We start from the raw sequence: 18060 nt of genomic DNA, 5'->3' as shown, positions 1-18060 counted from the left end.
AAGGGGAACCTGCATATGAAATTTGAGAAAGATCCCTTCAGTACTTTCTCAGAAATAGCGATAACAAATTGCAATTGTCAAAATCCAAGATGGCTGCCTGTCGGCCATGTTGTTTTCAGATTGGTCTCAAAACGCAATATGCATAACTAGGCACCAAGGGGAACCTACATATGAAATTTGAGAAAGATCCCTTCAGTACTTTCTGAGAAATAGCGATAACAAGAATTGTTTACGGACGGAGGGACGGACGGAGGGACGGACGGACGACGGACCACGGACGCAGGGCGATTTGAACAGCCCACCATCTGATGATGGTGGGCTAAAAATGTACCTAAATATTTCTGTTCCTTTGTCATACAAACATTTTAAAATTTTATTGAAAATACTTTTCTAACACACAAATCTGAGCGTGTACACTGAATTACTATATTGACATTTTGTATTTTGAATAGTGAATAAAAATACATTTTCACAATTCAGATGATATTTGGTCTTGTTTTTTGTTTTAAAACATCATTGTTTTCAAGAGTAACTTTTAACTGTATTTGACTGAATTTTCCGAGACATGCATCTTTAAACTCTTCATTGACTTGACAGATATGTGTTTAACTCTATTGCACTTCAATACACCTGATACAAACATTTACAAAACCCTGACTGCCTTGTAATTTACTTCCCTGTAAGTATTACTTGGATGTTAAACTGTCACCCCTGAAAAGTGAGACACCGTGTCGACTAGTCAGGACTGCAAATCTCATTACTTCTCAACAGGTACAACTTTTATTTGCCATAAACAACTTTTCCTGAACATTACATTTAAAAAGACAAGGAAACAAACATTGAAGTTATTTTACTTCAAGAACTGAAATGCAGAACTGAGCAGTTTCATTTCTATAGCTTCCTCTGATAGACTGAGGTTATATATATATATACCCAGAATTTTACATTTCTTTTTTTTATGATATGGCTGGCCAGCTAGCAGTCAGAAGCAAGGGAAGCACAAAATGTTGCCATCACAAGACAGAGAATGTTGTCTTTGTGTGTAAGGAGGATGGTTGTAACAACGACCTAGCATGCATCAAATGTGTGACATCTGTTCACAAAAAACATGATTTAGAAAATTTATCAACTGTGATAGAAGGAAAGAAGAACAAAATTCGACAGTTTGTTCGTACTGCTGAGCAACAGGACTCAGCAAACATCGATCTGGTGATCCAGGCAACAGAGCTCAAACTTGAGAAAAATTCGGAGAAATTTAAGAGCATTCAAGATCAGATGAAAAAACATGCACAAGAATGTAAAGACGAGATTGACCTAGTCGTGAAGGAGTTCTTAGTCAAGTGTAGCAAGGAAGAGGACGGAAATAAGGCAACTCTGGAAAATTATAAAGAGAAATTGAAGGAGACAAAAGAAAAGTTGAACGATCGCATAAGGAAATGTAAAACAACTCTACAGAGAGGAACGGACGTAGAAATCTTTGACACGGAGATCGGCAATGTGGACCAGCGAGTGACCATTCCAGACACCCCAACTTTGTCGGTCAGTGAATTTGAAAAATGTGAAGGCTATAAACTCCATCTTGATTCTGCCTTTGGTAAATGGAAATACAAGGATGAGAATTGTCATGCACAGTTTGTGATCCGATCACCCTAACTGCTGGTCAGACTTCCAGTGTGTATCACTGAAAGTTTAAACTGCTCTGTAAGGATTCAGGTGGTGATTCAGGTCTTACATAGCCTTGATTTCGATGATTTTACATAAATGAACAAACCTTCGGTAGAATGTGATCCCAGGGTTCTGATTGGATGCTGGTGATGTAAGCAGGTAAAATCTGCCTCGGTAAAATGCTTGGTTTCCATGTCGATCGAGAATCTGGTGAGAATGATGTATCTGGACAGGTCAAAAACTGTGGCATGATACCTAACACACAGGCTGAGGACGTCGACATCCAGAGACACAGGACAGCAGCGATGACATCAACAGCTAAATCCATAACCTAGCAACAGAAAGTAAATCATAACCTAGCAACGGAAAGTAAATCAAATTACTGAAAGTACTGTAAGATAAGGCGAGTCAGCATTTAGATCATAATAGGAGATACACTGCATTGTTAATTTGATATCATTTTAAAGAAACTGAACACCCAATATTGTAACAAGTTTTTTTATTTCTGTGTAGAAAATACCACAACAATACGTTTCTATCTCGAAGTCAGTTCAGCAATGTAATGATACATACCATATACTGTATGGGGACATTATTTTGAGGTTGTAGATTTGCTGAGTTGCAGGTGAAATCATTTTGATGCTTAAGAAGGATTGATTTCCCTTTTTTGTCACGTTTGTTACATTCGTATAAGATACACCAGTGCCATTAATATAATGATATTACATCTCCATGACAACAATGTTTTGAGGTCAATGTCATATTGACACAAGTTGAGAAAGTATATTACTTTGTCTAAGATAACAATTTGATAAATAACAGCGAGTGACAGATCAATTTCTACTGTATGGTATTATTAATGTACAAAGTTGTTGATTTTTCACATATATTCATGTATATATCTGCCATAAGATGTTTCTTTAATTTTCTTGATAATTAAATTCAAATTGCTTACAGAACTGTATATCATAGTTTAAATACATGTGATGGATTGAATCCTTTGTCTCTAAATCACAACTGACAATGCATTTGTTTTTCATTGATTAAAATTAAGCATTTTTGTAACTTCAGTATAGTGGATTACTCATATATTTTTCTTATTAATAAGAATTTCAAATAATTCAAATAAAATCTGTAATTTGCAATTTGTTATGAACCTGCTAAAATTCCATTTTTACAGTCTACACAGGTGAATTAACCCTTTATCATTGACAGGTCTTTCAGCTGAGTTCGTTTGGCTGAAAAATAACAACTATAGGTTTCCAGTGTTTCATCACGAATTACAGCTAATGTTAGCAATATTTATCACAGTTATTAATCAAGAACTTAGTGATCGTATCCACGGAAACACTCTGACCATTTTTCGCTACTATAAATCTTTAGCTTATACCTCTATTCTCAGCATCTAACTCATCACGATAAAGAACTCACTTTATATTTGATCATAGTTTAAACACATTAGATATTTCTTCACAAAAACACTGTTTTAATTGATAATACTAATCCTAATCTTAAACATTTTGCAAAAATTGTGACTTTTGTATTTTTGATATCATTTCACTGGATACTTAACAGAGACAAAGATATCACTTCACTCGATACTTAACAGAGACAGAAAGATTACTTTGCTTGAAACTTAACAGAGACAGAAAGATCATTTCGCTCAAAATTAACAGAGATCGATCCTTTGGTCAAATAATTTCACCTGATTTAATGTTATCAATTATCTTGTTCAGTTTTTGTCTCTCCTGGCAGAACAGAATCTTTTGTCAGAGTACACTGTTGTCTGTCCGTTCATCTGTAAACAATTCTCTCATTATTGCTACTCCTCCTAAATGGATAATGAAGAATTACTGGCATTCCCGAAGATACATCAATAGAAGACTTTAAGTAATTAGTTGTAAATGGTCAACATATCTACATAGCCCAACTGAAGTTTGGACATGTGTAAGATTTTCAAGATGAACACCATAACAGCAATCTTGAATCAGGCAGTAGTTCCATCAAGAACATTTTTAACAATATTTTCCCATTCAAGACTTACCTCTATTTTGCTTGTAATGTCATCTGATAGAGTTGTAGTCCCTGTTGCTATGTTACGAACATGCCCCAAGAGTTCAACCAGCCATTGTAACCTTTGCATAACCCCAGTGAACTCTGACCTTGTTTTGGTCATCTGATAGAAGCAGTGCTGTAGATATTTGGATATCAGAGAACGGTTGCTGAAACAAGATTTACACATAACTAGAGTTGTTTCTCAGGGGATAACTTATACCCCCCGTGGGCGTCTATAGTTGAGTAGGCTATTGGTGAGTGTAATCATATCTTATCCAGTCAGTTATTACATTTTATGAACGACAATATTAAGACACCAATCGATCCAAAACCAGCTCCAATTTATAAATTAATATGATATACACATCCTATACTGCAATTGTACAATGGTTCGGTAACAAATATCCAACACTCCTGATTATATTGTTAATTGACTTGTGTTTATTTTAGTTGGGCATAACTTCATGCCAAGTTTGGTTAAAATCTGTTTTGTACTTTGGTAGGACTTGTTTGGACAAACCAACAAACATGTTGTACTGATTATACATGCCAAGTTTTGTTGAAATCGGAACAGAACTTTAGTAGGAGTTGTATGGACAAAATTTTGCGATGACGGACGGACAGAAAGACAGACAGGCCAATTTCAGTATACCGCCCTAACTTCGTGACGCGGGTATAATTATATTTCTCCCCTAGCTTTGTGACGAGGGGTATAATTATATTTCTCCGCTATCACATTTTGTCAGTATAATAAGTTTAAAAACCTCCAAACTCCACATTATTTTTATCCCATAATCTTGCTTTACAGAAAAGGCAAAAAGGAACCCAAAATTTTTTTATAAGCAAGAAGGCAAAAACAAAAGTGTTAAAAACAAAAGTCTGCTATTCTGCAGAAAATATTTTGGCCAAGCAGAGGCCTTGATTGTGAAATTCAGTTCTTCATGCTTTGATTCCAATCTGAATGGAGTAAAATGTTATCACTAATTCTAAGATATGGTAGATAACTGCCTTAAATTTCTACTGTTGGGTCAACAGTTACATGTAAATAATGATTGTAAAGGAAGCTGACATGTTACTGTCAATGAATGGAAAAAACAAATATGATATAGTAAGTGGTTCATACCATCTTTTGTTGTTGAAGGTAGCATCAATACAGCTGTTAAGAATGGCTATGGGTTGCTTCCCTTGGGCCACCAAGTAACAGCGAACTAGACAACCGTTAGAATGACTCGTATCGTACAGGAAATCCTCACCGGTTACTTTATCAAAGAGATCATCAGGTAGGTTACCAAGGCAATCAGCCAGCACACATAGCACTGACACCTGAAACACAACAGACAAATCAAGTATAAGATACAAATTGGCTCACATTCTATAACAAAGATGTCTTTTATATCTTGATCAGATTCTTTAAGATTGTATTCATTTTTTTCTTTCATATATTGATTTAGATTTAGTCCAACTACAAAATTTCCATGACATTTGGAGAATATTTATACACACTTCCATACATTTTGATTAAGGGAGGTTATATTCCTTTTAAGTAAAATTAAAGCGATTTGTTGACGAAGTGTTTTTCAGTAACAAGACTGACTACAAACAGATATTTTAAATTAAAACTCAAATGTATGTAACACATTTTAACATCACTATTCAAAAATATTTTTCACTATATTTCCAGATAATGTTTGGCTCTGCTATATCAAACTCTTATTTTGTATTGCTATATCTGGCGTGTCTTTTGTACAGCCCTGTAAAAACATTAATTATTACTCCTCGTGAGAAATAAACCCTGGAAACTGTCTTTGGTGTGAGTTTCCATACCTGAGTAGACGATGCCAGCTTGGTGTAGAGTGTACCCACAGCCTTGTACAGGACAGCGGTCACTGCCTCTGGTGGGTCATTCACCTTGAGGGCATTGGTCAGTCCAGTTAGGACATGAAGTAGGGCATGGTTTAGGATACCGTCCGGACTGATGTAGGTTTGACTAGATCCTACATCCAGGAGTGATCCGATAGCTGTCGGTGAAATGGAGCGAATCAGGACTGGCAGGGCATCGTACAGAGCCATCTGACAACTCTCCTGTGTAAAGGATGAAGGTTTCAAATTCTATGTGTAAAGAATGAAGGTTTTAAATTCTATAAAAAAAATGACAACTCTCCTGTATAAAGGATGAAGGTTTTAAATTCTATAAAAAAAATGACATCTCTCCTGTATAAAGGATGAAGGTTTTAAATTCTATAAAAAAAATGACAACTCTCCTGTAATAAGGATGAAGGTTTTAAATTCTATAAAAAAAATGACATCTCTCCTGTATAAAGGATGAAGGTTTCAAATTCTATAAAATAAATGACATCTCTCCTGTATAAAGGATGAAGGTTTCAAATTCTATGTGTAAAGAATGAAGGTTTTAAATTCTATAAAAAAAATGACAACTCTCCTGTATAAAGGATGAAGGTTTTAAATTCTACAAAAAAAATGACAACTCTCCTGTATAAAGGATGAAGGTTTTAAATTCTATAAAATACAGTATGTCCCACAATTTCATATCTCTGAGTATCACTGTCCCTATCCACTCCCCCACTATGATGGAGTTACAACTCTTTCTAATCTGATCTGGTGACCACACAGAATTTTTGTTTTTTTACTCAATTATACCAAAGGATCCTTGATACCAAATTAAATTGAAGTTTTCTTTAAATTGAAGGAGAAATTAACAATTAATCTCCTGATCCTCCTATATTTGGCCTTACATCTCCATTTAAGGAGAATGGGGCTGAAAACTTAATGACTTTAAAATCTTTTAAATTCTTCCCTGCTTTGAAGGAAAAGGATTTTACGTTTCCTTTGGGTTGGAACCCCTTCCTACCACACAATCTCAAGGAAAGGGACAGACAAAGTTAGGTAACTTAACCCCATCTGGAGGAGCAGCCTTTAAAAGAATGACATTTTACAAGAATTTAGAAACAGTAACATGCTCTAGACGTGACAGCCCAAAGAATCACTTACATCTAGTGTACTTAGTAAAGGCAAGGTCATCCACGTCGTGAGGAACAAGGCCGCTGTGGGAGCTGTTCCACTCTGTTTCACAGCCAACTTTAAACTGAGACGTCGCACCGCATCACCTAGCAACAACAAAAAATAACTTGCGTAATAATTTCTAAATAACAACAAAGATATTAAGGTCACAACAAGAGATCTTGGTGCCCATATATGTATGACCTTTATTGGTTGTATGTCTCAAGATCTTGGTGCCCACATTTGTATGACGTTTATTGGTTGTATGTCTCAAGATCTTGGTGCCCACATTTGTATGACGTTTATTGGTTGTATGTCTCAACAAGATATCTTGGTGCCCACCAGGTGAGCCCAATATTGACAGGCATAACTATTGTGAGAAAGGAACCTTACTAAATAAGAAATTAGAAAATATATCCATGGAGTTCTTAAGAATTTGTGATAACTACTACTACCCTTACAGAGGAGGAATCCCTGAGGACTTACCGAATCCCATCCTCATCATAGGAGTCAACAGCCCTGCCCAATTTATAGGGGGCAGTGCCTGTTCTACTTCCTCTTGTAGTGAGGTCAAGGCCAATTCAACTTGTTCCTTTGGTACAGTTTCTGCTCCTGGAGATTAATAAAGAGAATTTGATTATTTAATTATCTTTTTGAGTCAAACATCATTTGTATTTATGTAATATATATCATTTCCTTTTCCTAAGATGGTGACATGGATGAAATGTTTAAGTAACAAACAAAAATTCACTGATTATTTAAAAAGAGATCCTAGATGGATCTTGGTGCCAACCACCGAGTGATCTTTATTGGTTCTATGTAAAACTGATTTTTCTTTTCTTTCCTCTTTTCTTCTTAACAATTTGCTAACAAAAAACGTTCACATAAAATATAAGACAGATCTAAGAAGAACTTTCTGAGAAATAGCCATAACAAACTTCAACTGTAAAATCCAAGATGGCTGCCTGTGCTTTGAACAACCTACAATCTGATGATGAAGGGTTAAAATGTAACATGATAGCTGCCTGTCAACTAGGGACCAAGTGGCACATACACATCAAGTTTGAGGAATATCTCTCCAGCCCTTTTTAAGAAATCGCAAAAATATTTTCAATTCTCAAAATCCAAAACGGCCACCAGTCGGCCATTCTTTTTTTTTGGCAAAACTAGACACAAAGGAAAACTTACACATGAAGTTTGAGGAATATCCCTCCAGTACTTTTCGAGAGATAACAATTTTGTTTACAGACAGACAGACAACATGGAAGCAGGGCGATTTGAATATAGCCCAACATCTGATGATGGTGATGAAGTTGGGCCAATAAAACATTGGATGGCATCAACTATATAATATATATATATATATAAAAAAAAAAACCAGCTGCCTGGAAACCCTTTGAAAAAGTACCAGACTACAAGACCATGTGTCCAGAAGGGGAAGTGTCTTCTGCTTCATCAACAACATCCTGAAAAGATTTCTGTAAATGCACCGTTACAATGAGTTAACAGAACTGTTGTATTTTTTGTTGCCTTGTCCACAAGAACTCACCTGCTTTGCCAGCTTCTGCCATAAAGTCCACTACAGCTCGTAGGAAACTCTTCTCAGGCAGGTATCCGTAGGTAGAGGGCACTGTAACAAATTAACAAAATACGATAAAATCTACACATTCATCATATAAAGCGTCTTATATTAGTCTGAAGTTTGGTTGTCATTTCATGAAATCCTAAGCTGACATGGTTATTGATAACGTTGCATGGCCTTATGGAAGAAATGTTAATTACAACTCCAATACTTTTTATATAACATTACAGCATATAACTTCATAGCAAAAATGAACTGTGATCTGTCAGACTAGTGAAATGAGAGACAGGTTACTGAAACCTCCCACTGAACTGTGATCTGTCAGACTAATGAAATGAGAGACAGGTAACTCAAACCTCCCACTGAACTGTGATCTGTTAGACTCAGTGAAATGACAGACAGGTAACTCAAACCTCCCACTGAACTGTGATCTGTCAGACTAATGAAATGAGAGACAGGTAACTCAAACCTCCCACTGAACTGTGATCTGTCAGACTAGTGAAATGAGAGACAGGTAACTCAAACCTCCCACTGAACTGTGATCTGTCAGACTAATGAAATGAGAGACAGGTAACTCAAACCTCCCACTGAACTGTGATCTGTTAGACTCAGTGAAATGACAGACAGGTTACTGAAGCCTCCCACTGAACTGTGATCTGTCAGACTTATGAGAGACAGGTTACTGAAACCTCCCACAGAACTGTGATCTGTCAGACTAGTGAGGGACAGTTTACTGAAACCTCCCACTGAACTGTGATCTGTCAGACTAGTGAAATGAGAGACAGGTTACTGAAACCTCCCACTGAACTGTGATCTGTCAGACTAGTGAAATGAGAGACAGGTTACTCAAACCTCCCACTGAACTGTGATCTGTCAGACTAATGAAATGAGAGACAGGTAACTCAAACCTCCCACTGAACTATGATCTGTCAGACTAATGAGAGACAGGTTACTGAAACCTCCCACTGAACTGTGATCTGTAAGATTAATGAGAGACAGGTAACTCAAACCTCCCACAGAACTGTGATCTGTCAGACTAATGAGAGACAGGTATCTCAAACCTCCCACTGAACTGTGATCTGTCAGACTAGTGAAATGAGAGACAGGTAACTCAAACCTCCCACAGAACTGTGATCTGTCAGACTAGTGAAATGAGAGACAGATTACTGAAACCTCCCACTGAACTGTGATCTGTCAGACTAATGAAATGAGAGACAGGTTACTGAAACCTCCCACTGAACTGTGATCTGTCAGACTAATGAAATGAGAGACAGGTTACTGAAACCTCCCACTGAACTGTGATCTGTCAGACTAGTGAAATGAGAGACAGGTTACTGAAACTTCCCACTGAACTGTGATCTGTCAGACTAATGAAATGAGAGACAGGTTACTGAAACCTCCCACTGAACTGTGATCTGTCAGACTAGTGAAATGAGAGACAGGTAACTCAAACCTCCCACAGAACTGTGATCTGTCAGACTAGTGAAATGAGAGACAGATTACTGAAACCTCCCACTGAACTGTGATCTGTCAGACTAATGAAATGAGAGACAGGTTACTGAAACCTCCCACTGAACTGTGATCTGTCAGACTAATGAAATGAGAGACAGGTTACTGAAACCTCCCACTGAACTGTGATCTGTCAGACTAGTGAAATGAGAGACAGGTTACTGAAACTTCCCACTGAACTGTGATCTGTCAGACTAATGAAATGAGAGACAGGTTACTGAAACCTCCCACTGAACTGTGATCTGTCAGACTAATGAAATGAGAGACAGGTTACTGAAGCCTCCCACTGAACTGTGATCTGTCAGACTAGTGAAATGAGAGACAGGTTACTGAAACCTCCCACTGAACTGTGATCTGTCAGACTAGTGAAATGAGAGACAGATTACTGAAACCTCCCACTGAACTGTGATCTGTCTGATTAGTGAAATGAGAGACAGGTTACTGAAACCTCCCACTGAACTGTGATCTGTCAGACTAGTGAAGTGAGAGACAGGTTACTGAAACCTCCCACTCAGAGACCGGTAACTCAAACCTCCCACTCAGAGACAGGTAACTTAAACCTCCCACTCGGAGACAGGTAACTCAAACCTCCCACTCAGAGACAGGTAACTTAAACCTCCCACTCGGAGACAGGTAACTCAAACCTCCAACTCGGAGACAGGTAACTTAAACCCCCCACTCAGAGACAGGTAACTTAAACCTCCCACTCGGAGACAGGTAGCTCAAACCTCCACCTCAGAGACAGGTAACTGAAGCCTCCCACTCAGAGACATGTAACTCAAACCTCTCACTCAGAGACAGGTAGCTCAAACCTCCCACTCAGAGACAGGTAACTCAAACCTCCCACTCAGAGACCGGTAACTCAAACCTCCACCTCAGAGACAGGTTACTCAAACCTCCCACTCAGAGACCGGTAGCTCATACCTCCCACTCAGAGACATGGTCTCATATCTCACCACTAGCTCTTGTGTCAGCAACAGCACACGCTGACAGATACAGGTGACCCAGCATCCAGGCTGCGTTGTTCTGAATTCCAAGGTCGTTTCCACTGGCAACAGTCTGTGATGCGACCTTGATGACATCATCAGTGTTCAGGTCACTACTGACAGCACTACTCTGGACCTAGAGAAACAGGGAGATAAATCATTCCACAACTCAATGGAAATCAATATTGAACGATCAAAACTGTTTTCTTACCTTGAGAGTTCCTTAAGTGTTCCTTAAGATTCTACAAATTAAATCTAACTAAAATGTTTAGAACAGTAAGCCAAAGGCTAGCTTAGTTCTTCTAACACCTGCAGCAAATCATTAGGAGTGAACATTTAGTGAGTTATAACTCATCAGAAAATCATTGAAATTTATAGTACAAACCCACCACCCCAGGTACTAGAACATGTTTAAGAGAATGTGATATTTAGGTCGACAGTCATGAGTATAAGAATACCAATGGAAGGGACATAACTCCTAGGAAGAACATTCAGACATCTTGTCATGCATAATATGTACCTCCTGCATAAAACTACTCGGATACTACTTCTTATACACTACCAAAATGTACCAAAAAAATTGTACCATTAAAATGTTTCTGACACCATCCCACCAAATGCCCACCCCAGGGCTACTTCCCCACGACTCGATAGTTTTTATTCCTATACATAAAATGTACTCCCCTGATACTAGGATACAAACCCGGCCTACAGATGGATCGTAATTCCAGTTTACCCCTTCCCTACCCCCCGATATCATGTCTGGGTATGATAATGATATAAACCCGGCCTACAGATGGATCGTAATTCCAGTTTACCCCTTCCCTACCCCCGATATCATGTCCGAGTATGTATGATATAAACCCGGCCTACAGATGGATCGTAATTCCAGTTTACCCCTTCCCTACCTCAGATATCATGTCCGAGTATGTATGATATAAACCCGGCCTACAGATGGATCGTAATTCCAGTTTACCCCTTCCCTACCCCCGATATCATGTCTGGGTATGATAATGATATAAACCCGGCCTACAGATGGATCGTAATTCCAGTTTACCCCTTCCCTACCCCCGATATCATGTCTGAGTATGTATGATATAAACCCGGCCTACAGATGGATCGTAATTCCAGTTTACCCCTTCCCTACCCCCGATATCATGTCTGGGTATGTATGATATAAACCCGGCCTACAGATGGATCGTAATTCAAGTTTACCCCTTCCCTACCTCCGATATCATGTCTGGGTATGTATGATATAAACCCGGCCTACAGATGGATCGTAATTCCAGTTTACCCCTTCCCTACCCCCGATATCATGTCCGGGTATGTATGATATAAACCCGGCCTACAGATGGATCGTAATTCCAGTTTACCCCTTCCCTACCCCCGATATCATGTCTGAGTATGTATGATAATGATATAAACCCGGCCTACAGATGGATCGTAATTCCAGTTTACCCCTTCTCTACCCCCGATATCATGTCCGAGTATGTATGATAATGATATAAACCCAGCCTACAGATGGATCCTAATTCCAGTTTACCCCTTCCCTACCTCCGATATCATGTCCGAGTATGTATGATAATGATATAAACCCAGCCTACAGATGGATCCTAATTCCAGGATCATACTTGCCAACTTTCCCGATTTAGTCGGGAATTTCCCGATTCCAGACTCCCTTCCCCGTCTCCCGATCGTATAGACAAAACATAGTGTATTCTCCCGATTTTGGAGAATATGTCTTGATAACCCCGTATGGAGCCCCAATTCATCTTGTTAGATTCACTTAGGCCTATGACAGGTAACGCTTGCTGGCTGGTGAAAGACATATGTGTGGGGCATTGGTCAGTTAACTGACCTGCTCACAGACCGTAACGAAATTCTGACACTTCACTGACTGCAAGGGTGACAATACCCCGATAAATAAACAATTAATTCAAACCAATTAAGCTGAGGACGCGTGGTGATAGTTTTGTAGCAGGTCAGTCATGGTTGATTAAACGCTTGTAAATGGCTTTGTATAATGCCTTTGATGTCAAGCGCATAAACGACCTCTACTTGACAGTATATCTCGGACAGAAAAAGTGAAAACAACACTGGCAATGTTATCAACGGAGTATCAAATTTGACAGATTACTTATTGAAATGTTAACTACATTTAAACATTGGCTGATCTTTAGATAATTAGCACAAGGAAATAAATTCACAATAACGACCATATAGACCGAAGGCCTGGTTGCCGGTAGGTAACGTCGTTTCAATCACCGTAGCATCAGCATACTTATAGTGTCAATTAGCAGAGACTTATTTTGGCTGAAACTTTCCCAATTCACATTTTGAAAGACAAAAACATGTCCACAAATACTCACTTTCTTAAACTAAATACTGTCATGTTAAAACTTTGAATTTAAGTATCAGTCCCCACCTACAAAGTACTGAGTTGTAAGCATATAGTGAATACAACTGCAGGTACAGCCCTTTTTTTTTTGTATTATTGTCTTTGTTGTAATCCAAAGGAAACATTTGAAATTTCATTCAGATATTATATTGTACTCTAAATATTTATCGTGACATTTTAGGTATTTTTTTTTTGAAGTTTACTGCTGGAGAGAAAGCTTGATAGAAAGTGATATCATTGTGATAATTTGCATTTAATTGACTGACATCTATCTTACAACATAATTTTCATAACACATCTAAGTAAATACTTTTATTTAGAGTGAACAGTGAGTTAAATCATATCCAGAAATAATTAAAAATGATGTACTTTTTCAGCTATTTTTTGTAACTTGTTGCTTATATAATTATCTTTCCAAACTTGAATAAAAAAGATCATTGGCCAAGCTTGAAATAAGTTTTTTCCCACCTTTTTTTCTGTGAGGAAAGGAAGCTTAAGTGTTCATGCAAGGAATTTATTTTCCAATAGCAAATTATCTCCCCTTAGTTTTTGTTTGCTAAATGTGTCGCGCGTGAAATGTGTTTTCCGGTCAAAAAAGTCGCTCACGCACTTTCTCCCCCATGAGAATTTTAAAAAGTTGGCAAGTATGCAGTTTACCCCTTCCCTACCCCCGATATCATGTCTGGGTATGATAATGATATAAACCCGGCCTACAGATGGATCGTAATTCCAGTTTACCCCTTCCCTACCCCCGATATCATGTCCGAGTATGTATGATATAAACCCGGCCTACAGATGGATCGTAATTCCAGTTTACCCCTTCCCTACCCCCGATATCATGTCCCGAGTATGTATGATATAAACCCGGCCTACAGATGGATCGTAATTCCAGTTTACCCCTTCCCTACCCCCGATATCATGTCCGAGTATGTATGATATAAACCCGGCCTACAGATGGATCGTAATTCCAGTTTACCCCTTCCCTACCCCCGATATCATGTCCGAGTATGTATGATATAAACCCGGCCTACAGATGGATCGTAATTCCAGTTTACCCCTTCCCTACCCCCGATATCATGTCCGAGTATGTATGATATAAACCCGGCCTACAGATGGATCGTAATTCCAGTTTACCCCTTCCCTACCTCCGATATCATGTCCGAGTATGTATGATAATGATATAAACCCGGCCTACAGATGGATCGTAATTCCAGTTTACCCCTTCCCTACCTCCGATATCATGTCTGGGTATGTATGATATAAACCCGGCCTATAGATGGATCGTAATTCCAGTTTACCCCTTCCCTACCCCCGATATCATGTCAGGGTATGATAATGATATAAACCCGGCCTACAGATGGATCGTAATTCCAGTTTACCCCTTCCCTACCTCCGATATCATGTCCGAGTATGTATGATAATGATATAAACCCGGCCTACAGATGGATCGTAATTCCAGTTTACCCCTTCCCTACCTCCGATATCATGTCCGAGTATGTATGATATAAACCCGGCCTACAGATGGATTGTAATTCCAGTTTACCCCTTCCCTACCTCCGATATCATGTCCGAGTATGTATGATAATGATATAAACCCGGCCTACAGATGGATCGTAATTCCAGTTTACCCCTTCCCTACCTCCGATATCATGTCTGGGTATGATAATGATATAAACCCGGCCTACAGATGGATCGTAATTCCAGTTAACCCCTTCCCTACCCCCGATATCATGTCAGGGTATGTATGATATAAACCCGGCCTACAGATGGATCGTAATTCCAGTTTACCCCTTCCCTACCCCCGATATCATGTCTGGGTATGTATGATAATGATATAAACCCGGCCTACAGATGGATCGTAATTCCAGTTTACCCCTTCCCTACCCCCCGATATCATGTCTGGGTATGTATGATATAAACCCGGCCTACAGATGGATCGTAATTCCAGTTTACCCCTTCCCTACCCCCGATATCATGTCCGAGTATGTATGATATAAACCCGGCCTACAGATGGATCGTAATTCCAGTTTACCCCTTCCCTACCCCCGATATCATGTCTGGGTATGTATGATAATGATATAAACCCGGCCTACAGATGGATCGTAATTCCAGTTTACCCCTTCCCTACCCCCGATATCATCCTACCCCCGATATCATGTCCGAGTATGTATGATATAAACCCGGCCTACAGATGGATTGTAATTCCAGTTTACCCCTTCCCTACCCCCGATATCATGTCTGAGTATGTATGATATAAACCCGGCCTACAGATGGATCGTAATTCCAGTTTACCCCTTCCCTACCTCCGATATCATGTCCGGGTATGTATGATATAAACCCGGCCTACAGATGGATCGTAATTCCAGTTTACCCCTTCCCTACCCCCGATATCATGTCCGAGTATGTATGATAATGATATAAACACTACTTACAGGTATTAGCGTCCGCTCCGATCCAATCAAGGCCATTAGTCCATTCAATATGGCTACCTTTTCCATCGGGGCTGTGTCCTGATATTTTACAAAAATAATTCTAAATATGTCTTTATTTCTTAGTCATCTAATTTTTTTTCAAGTATAAAGGGTTTTAAATTGACAAAATCCTGAAAATTTGCTTCTAATAATAATATTAATAACTGTATATCTTTTCATTAACATAAATATATATATAAGAATTAATCAAAGAAAGAAAAAGAAAGAAAAAGAAATAAATAAAAAAAATCCATTCTGTTATCATCTTTTCATTTCTATAGCTTCTTTTAAAATCCACACTTAACAGAAACATGTCGGATGTTAAACCTTATAAAACTTTCTACACATTGGATCTCCTACCTCTGCTGATAAAGTCCTGATCCAGCTACCACACAGTCTGGTCCTCACATCCCCTACTCCAGGGTGACCTGCCCTCCGGAGACTGTAACAGAGCATGCCCAGAGCCAGACACACCCCAGTTACCTGTGAATTAAAGATATTACAGGTGGTATAACCAAAGCAAACATTAAGGGAAATTTTTTTTTCTGAGAAAAAAATCAATGGGCTTCATGATAGAGTACTGGTAATTTATATAAAAAAAACCCGCAGAAAGTCATAATGTCATGCAAAAATGATACATATCAAAGGATTGCTTCCCTCAAAGTTTAACATGTCAATCTATTTGTTGGAACCACCAACTTATAAAATGTACAGTAAATATCAATATTTATATCAAAGGCAAGGTCGCACCTCTCACATGTTTATAAACCACACATAATAAGTACAAACTAGTGAACCCCAGTGTTCCATTTCTATTACTATAACATATATCACCATATCGTACATGGATAGTACAAATTTGTTATGTTTAAATATGGGGGGGACCTCCAAGTTCATGTTAAAAAAATTGCTATTTTATGAAACATTTCAAATTTATAACAATATTTTTTTTAAAGCATTATGTACCTTTATCAGAAACTAAGATGATCTATATTTTTGCATGTCATTATTGTATAAAAGGACTTTTACCATGCTTAATGAAGAGTAAACCTTTACCTGTGGGTGGTTTGAGTGAGTGGTCATCAGTTTGTCCACGGCTGTGTCCACTCTAGTCACCGACAAAATGTTGGAGCTAAATGCAGCGCCCGCGATACAGGCCGTACAAACACTGACCGACTGCAAAAGGTCAATGTTGATTGATGGACAAATCACAAAGCTAAACATGATAGATACAAAATTATCTATTGGTAATTAAATAGGCTTGTTTGAAGAAAACACCATGATTAATGTTTTACACAAAGCTGAACATAAATTGTATTTATCAATTAGTGATTTTGCTTTTCCAAAATCAAGTAACCCATGGTTACAATATAAATTTACAACAATACTATTTATAGATTAAGTTCCTTTATTGGAAAAAAATAGATTCCAACAAATCTACTGACATATGATGATCTAAGAGTGCCTTACATAGCTCAAGTGCTACCTATTGGTCCAATATACTTCTGTCCGAGTTGACTCTGATCTTTACCTGGACTATGTTGTCTAGAGGGTCAAGGTCGTCATACAGGGCCAGCAGTTTGTCGTAAATGGACACAACGTGAGCTCGACTCTCTGTTTTCCCTTCCTCACACATCGCACAGACAGCCATACCGAGACCCAAGATGGCTCCTGACCTTGAATTGTGAACAGTATTGAAGTCATAGTATACAGCTTGCCAGTGAGTAGTGAAAAGTATCTACAATGTAATGTTAACTGGTCAAGCCTCATGGAAAAGATCAACCAATTAATTTTCAAAACTGATATGGACATTTTTGGACCCAAACATTTTTTTTTATAAAATACAACGTAAATAGAAATTATATCTCCATAGCGAAATCAAAACTAAAATTTTAATACAAAACAGTTTCATGTTCAGGCATATTACAATAGATCAAACCTGGTGTAAAAATCCTGTCAAATCTTAACAATTAAATTCAACCCTAATGGGAAAATGGACATCTGAATTTTCTTACACACCAAGGAAAGTGTCGTAATTTATGATGAGGTTAAGCGATTAAGGTACAGCTGTTTGTTTGTACGTTTATTGCCCCATGAACAGACAAGGTTATCTGAGGTGGTGTCTCCTTGTAGTAGTTGATGGCTACATCACTGAGCCACATACGAGGAACTGTCACCTGCCATCCAGTGCCATTAGGGGAAAGTGTTTTGTTCAAGAACACAACCATGATAGCACAGATTGGCCCGTTTCTCAGCTTCCCAAGAAACACAACCCGAAACAGGTTGGGAGTGTCGAACCACATACCTCAGACCTTTACCCGTATAGTCACATACTTTAACTGACACATCTATCACGCCCCCAGCCCCCTGGAGATT

At 38.4% G+C, this 18060-nt stretch overlaps 2 protein-coding genes across 2 annotated transcripts; one reads left to right on the top strand and one right to left on the bottom strand.

Annotated features, from left to right (window-relative positions):
* Positions 1 to 963: 963 nt before the first annotated feature.
* On the top strand, positions 964 to 1653 carry LOC117318468. Its single transcript, XM_033873449.1, has one exon. The coding sequence runs from the start codon at positions 964 to 966 to the stop codon at positions 1651 to 1653; it is 690 nt and encodes a 229-aa protein (XP_033729340.1).
* Positions 1654 to 3355: 1702 nt separating this feature from the next.
* LOC117318469 (focadhesin-like) lies at positions 3356 to 17356 on the bottom strand. Its single transcript, XM_033873450.1, has 11 exons — positions 17216 to 17356; positions 16741 to 16860; positions 16045 to 16167; positions 15646 to 15723; positions 10786 to 10951; positions 8288 to 8368; positions 7225 to 7350; positions 6730 to 6845; positions 5545 to 5802; positions 4844 to 5043; positions 3356 to 3887 (listed from the first exon to the last, which is right to left on the bottom strand). The coding sequence occupies exons 1-11, from the start codon at positions 17333 to 17335 to the stop codon at positions 3653 to 3655; spliced, it is 1623 nt and encodes a 540-aa protein (XP_033729341.1). The 5' UTR covers positions 17336 to 17356; the 3' UTR covers positions 3356 to 3652.
* Positions 17357 to 18060: the final 704 nt, after the last annotated feature.

Source organism: Pecten maximus, unplaced genomic scaffold, assembly GCF_902652985.1.
Source record: "Pecten maximus unplaced genomic scaffold, xPecMax1.1, whole genome shotgun sequence".
NCBI classification, from domain to species: Eukaryota; Metazoa; Mollusca; class Bivalvia; order Pectinida; family Pectinidae; genus Pecten; species Pecten maximus.
The sequence above is the reverse complement of the archived record's forward strand: the minus strand, read 5'-3'. Positions and strand labels throughout refer to the sequence as shown.

Coding starts and splice junctions, on each gene's coding strand:
- LOC117318468 (XM_033873449.1), top strand. CDS start 964: ATGGCTGGCCAGCTAGCAGTCAGAAGCAAGGGAAGCACAAAATGTTGC.
- LOC117318469 (XM_033873450.1), bottom strand. CDS start 17,335: ATGGCTGTCTGTGCGATGTGTGAGGAAGGGAAAACAGAGAGTCGAGCT. Junction 5,803..6,729: donor CTTTACTAAGTACACTAGAT/GTAAGTGATTCT, acceptor TCCTTTACACAG/GAGAGTTGTCAGATGGCTCT. Junction 3,888..4,843: donor ACCTTCAACAACAAAAGATG/GTATGAACCACT, acceptor ATCTTGTTTCAG/CAACCGTTCTCTGATATCCA.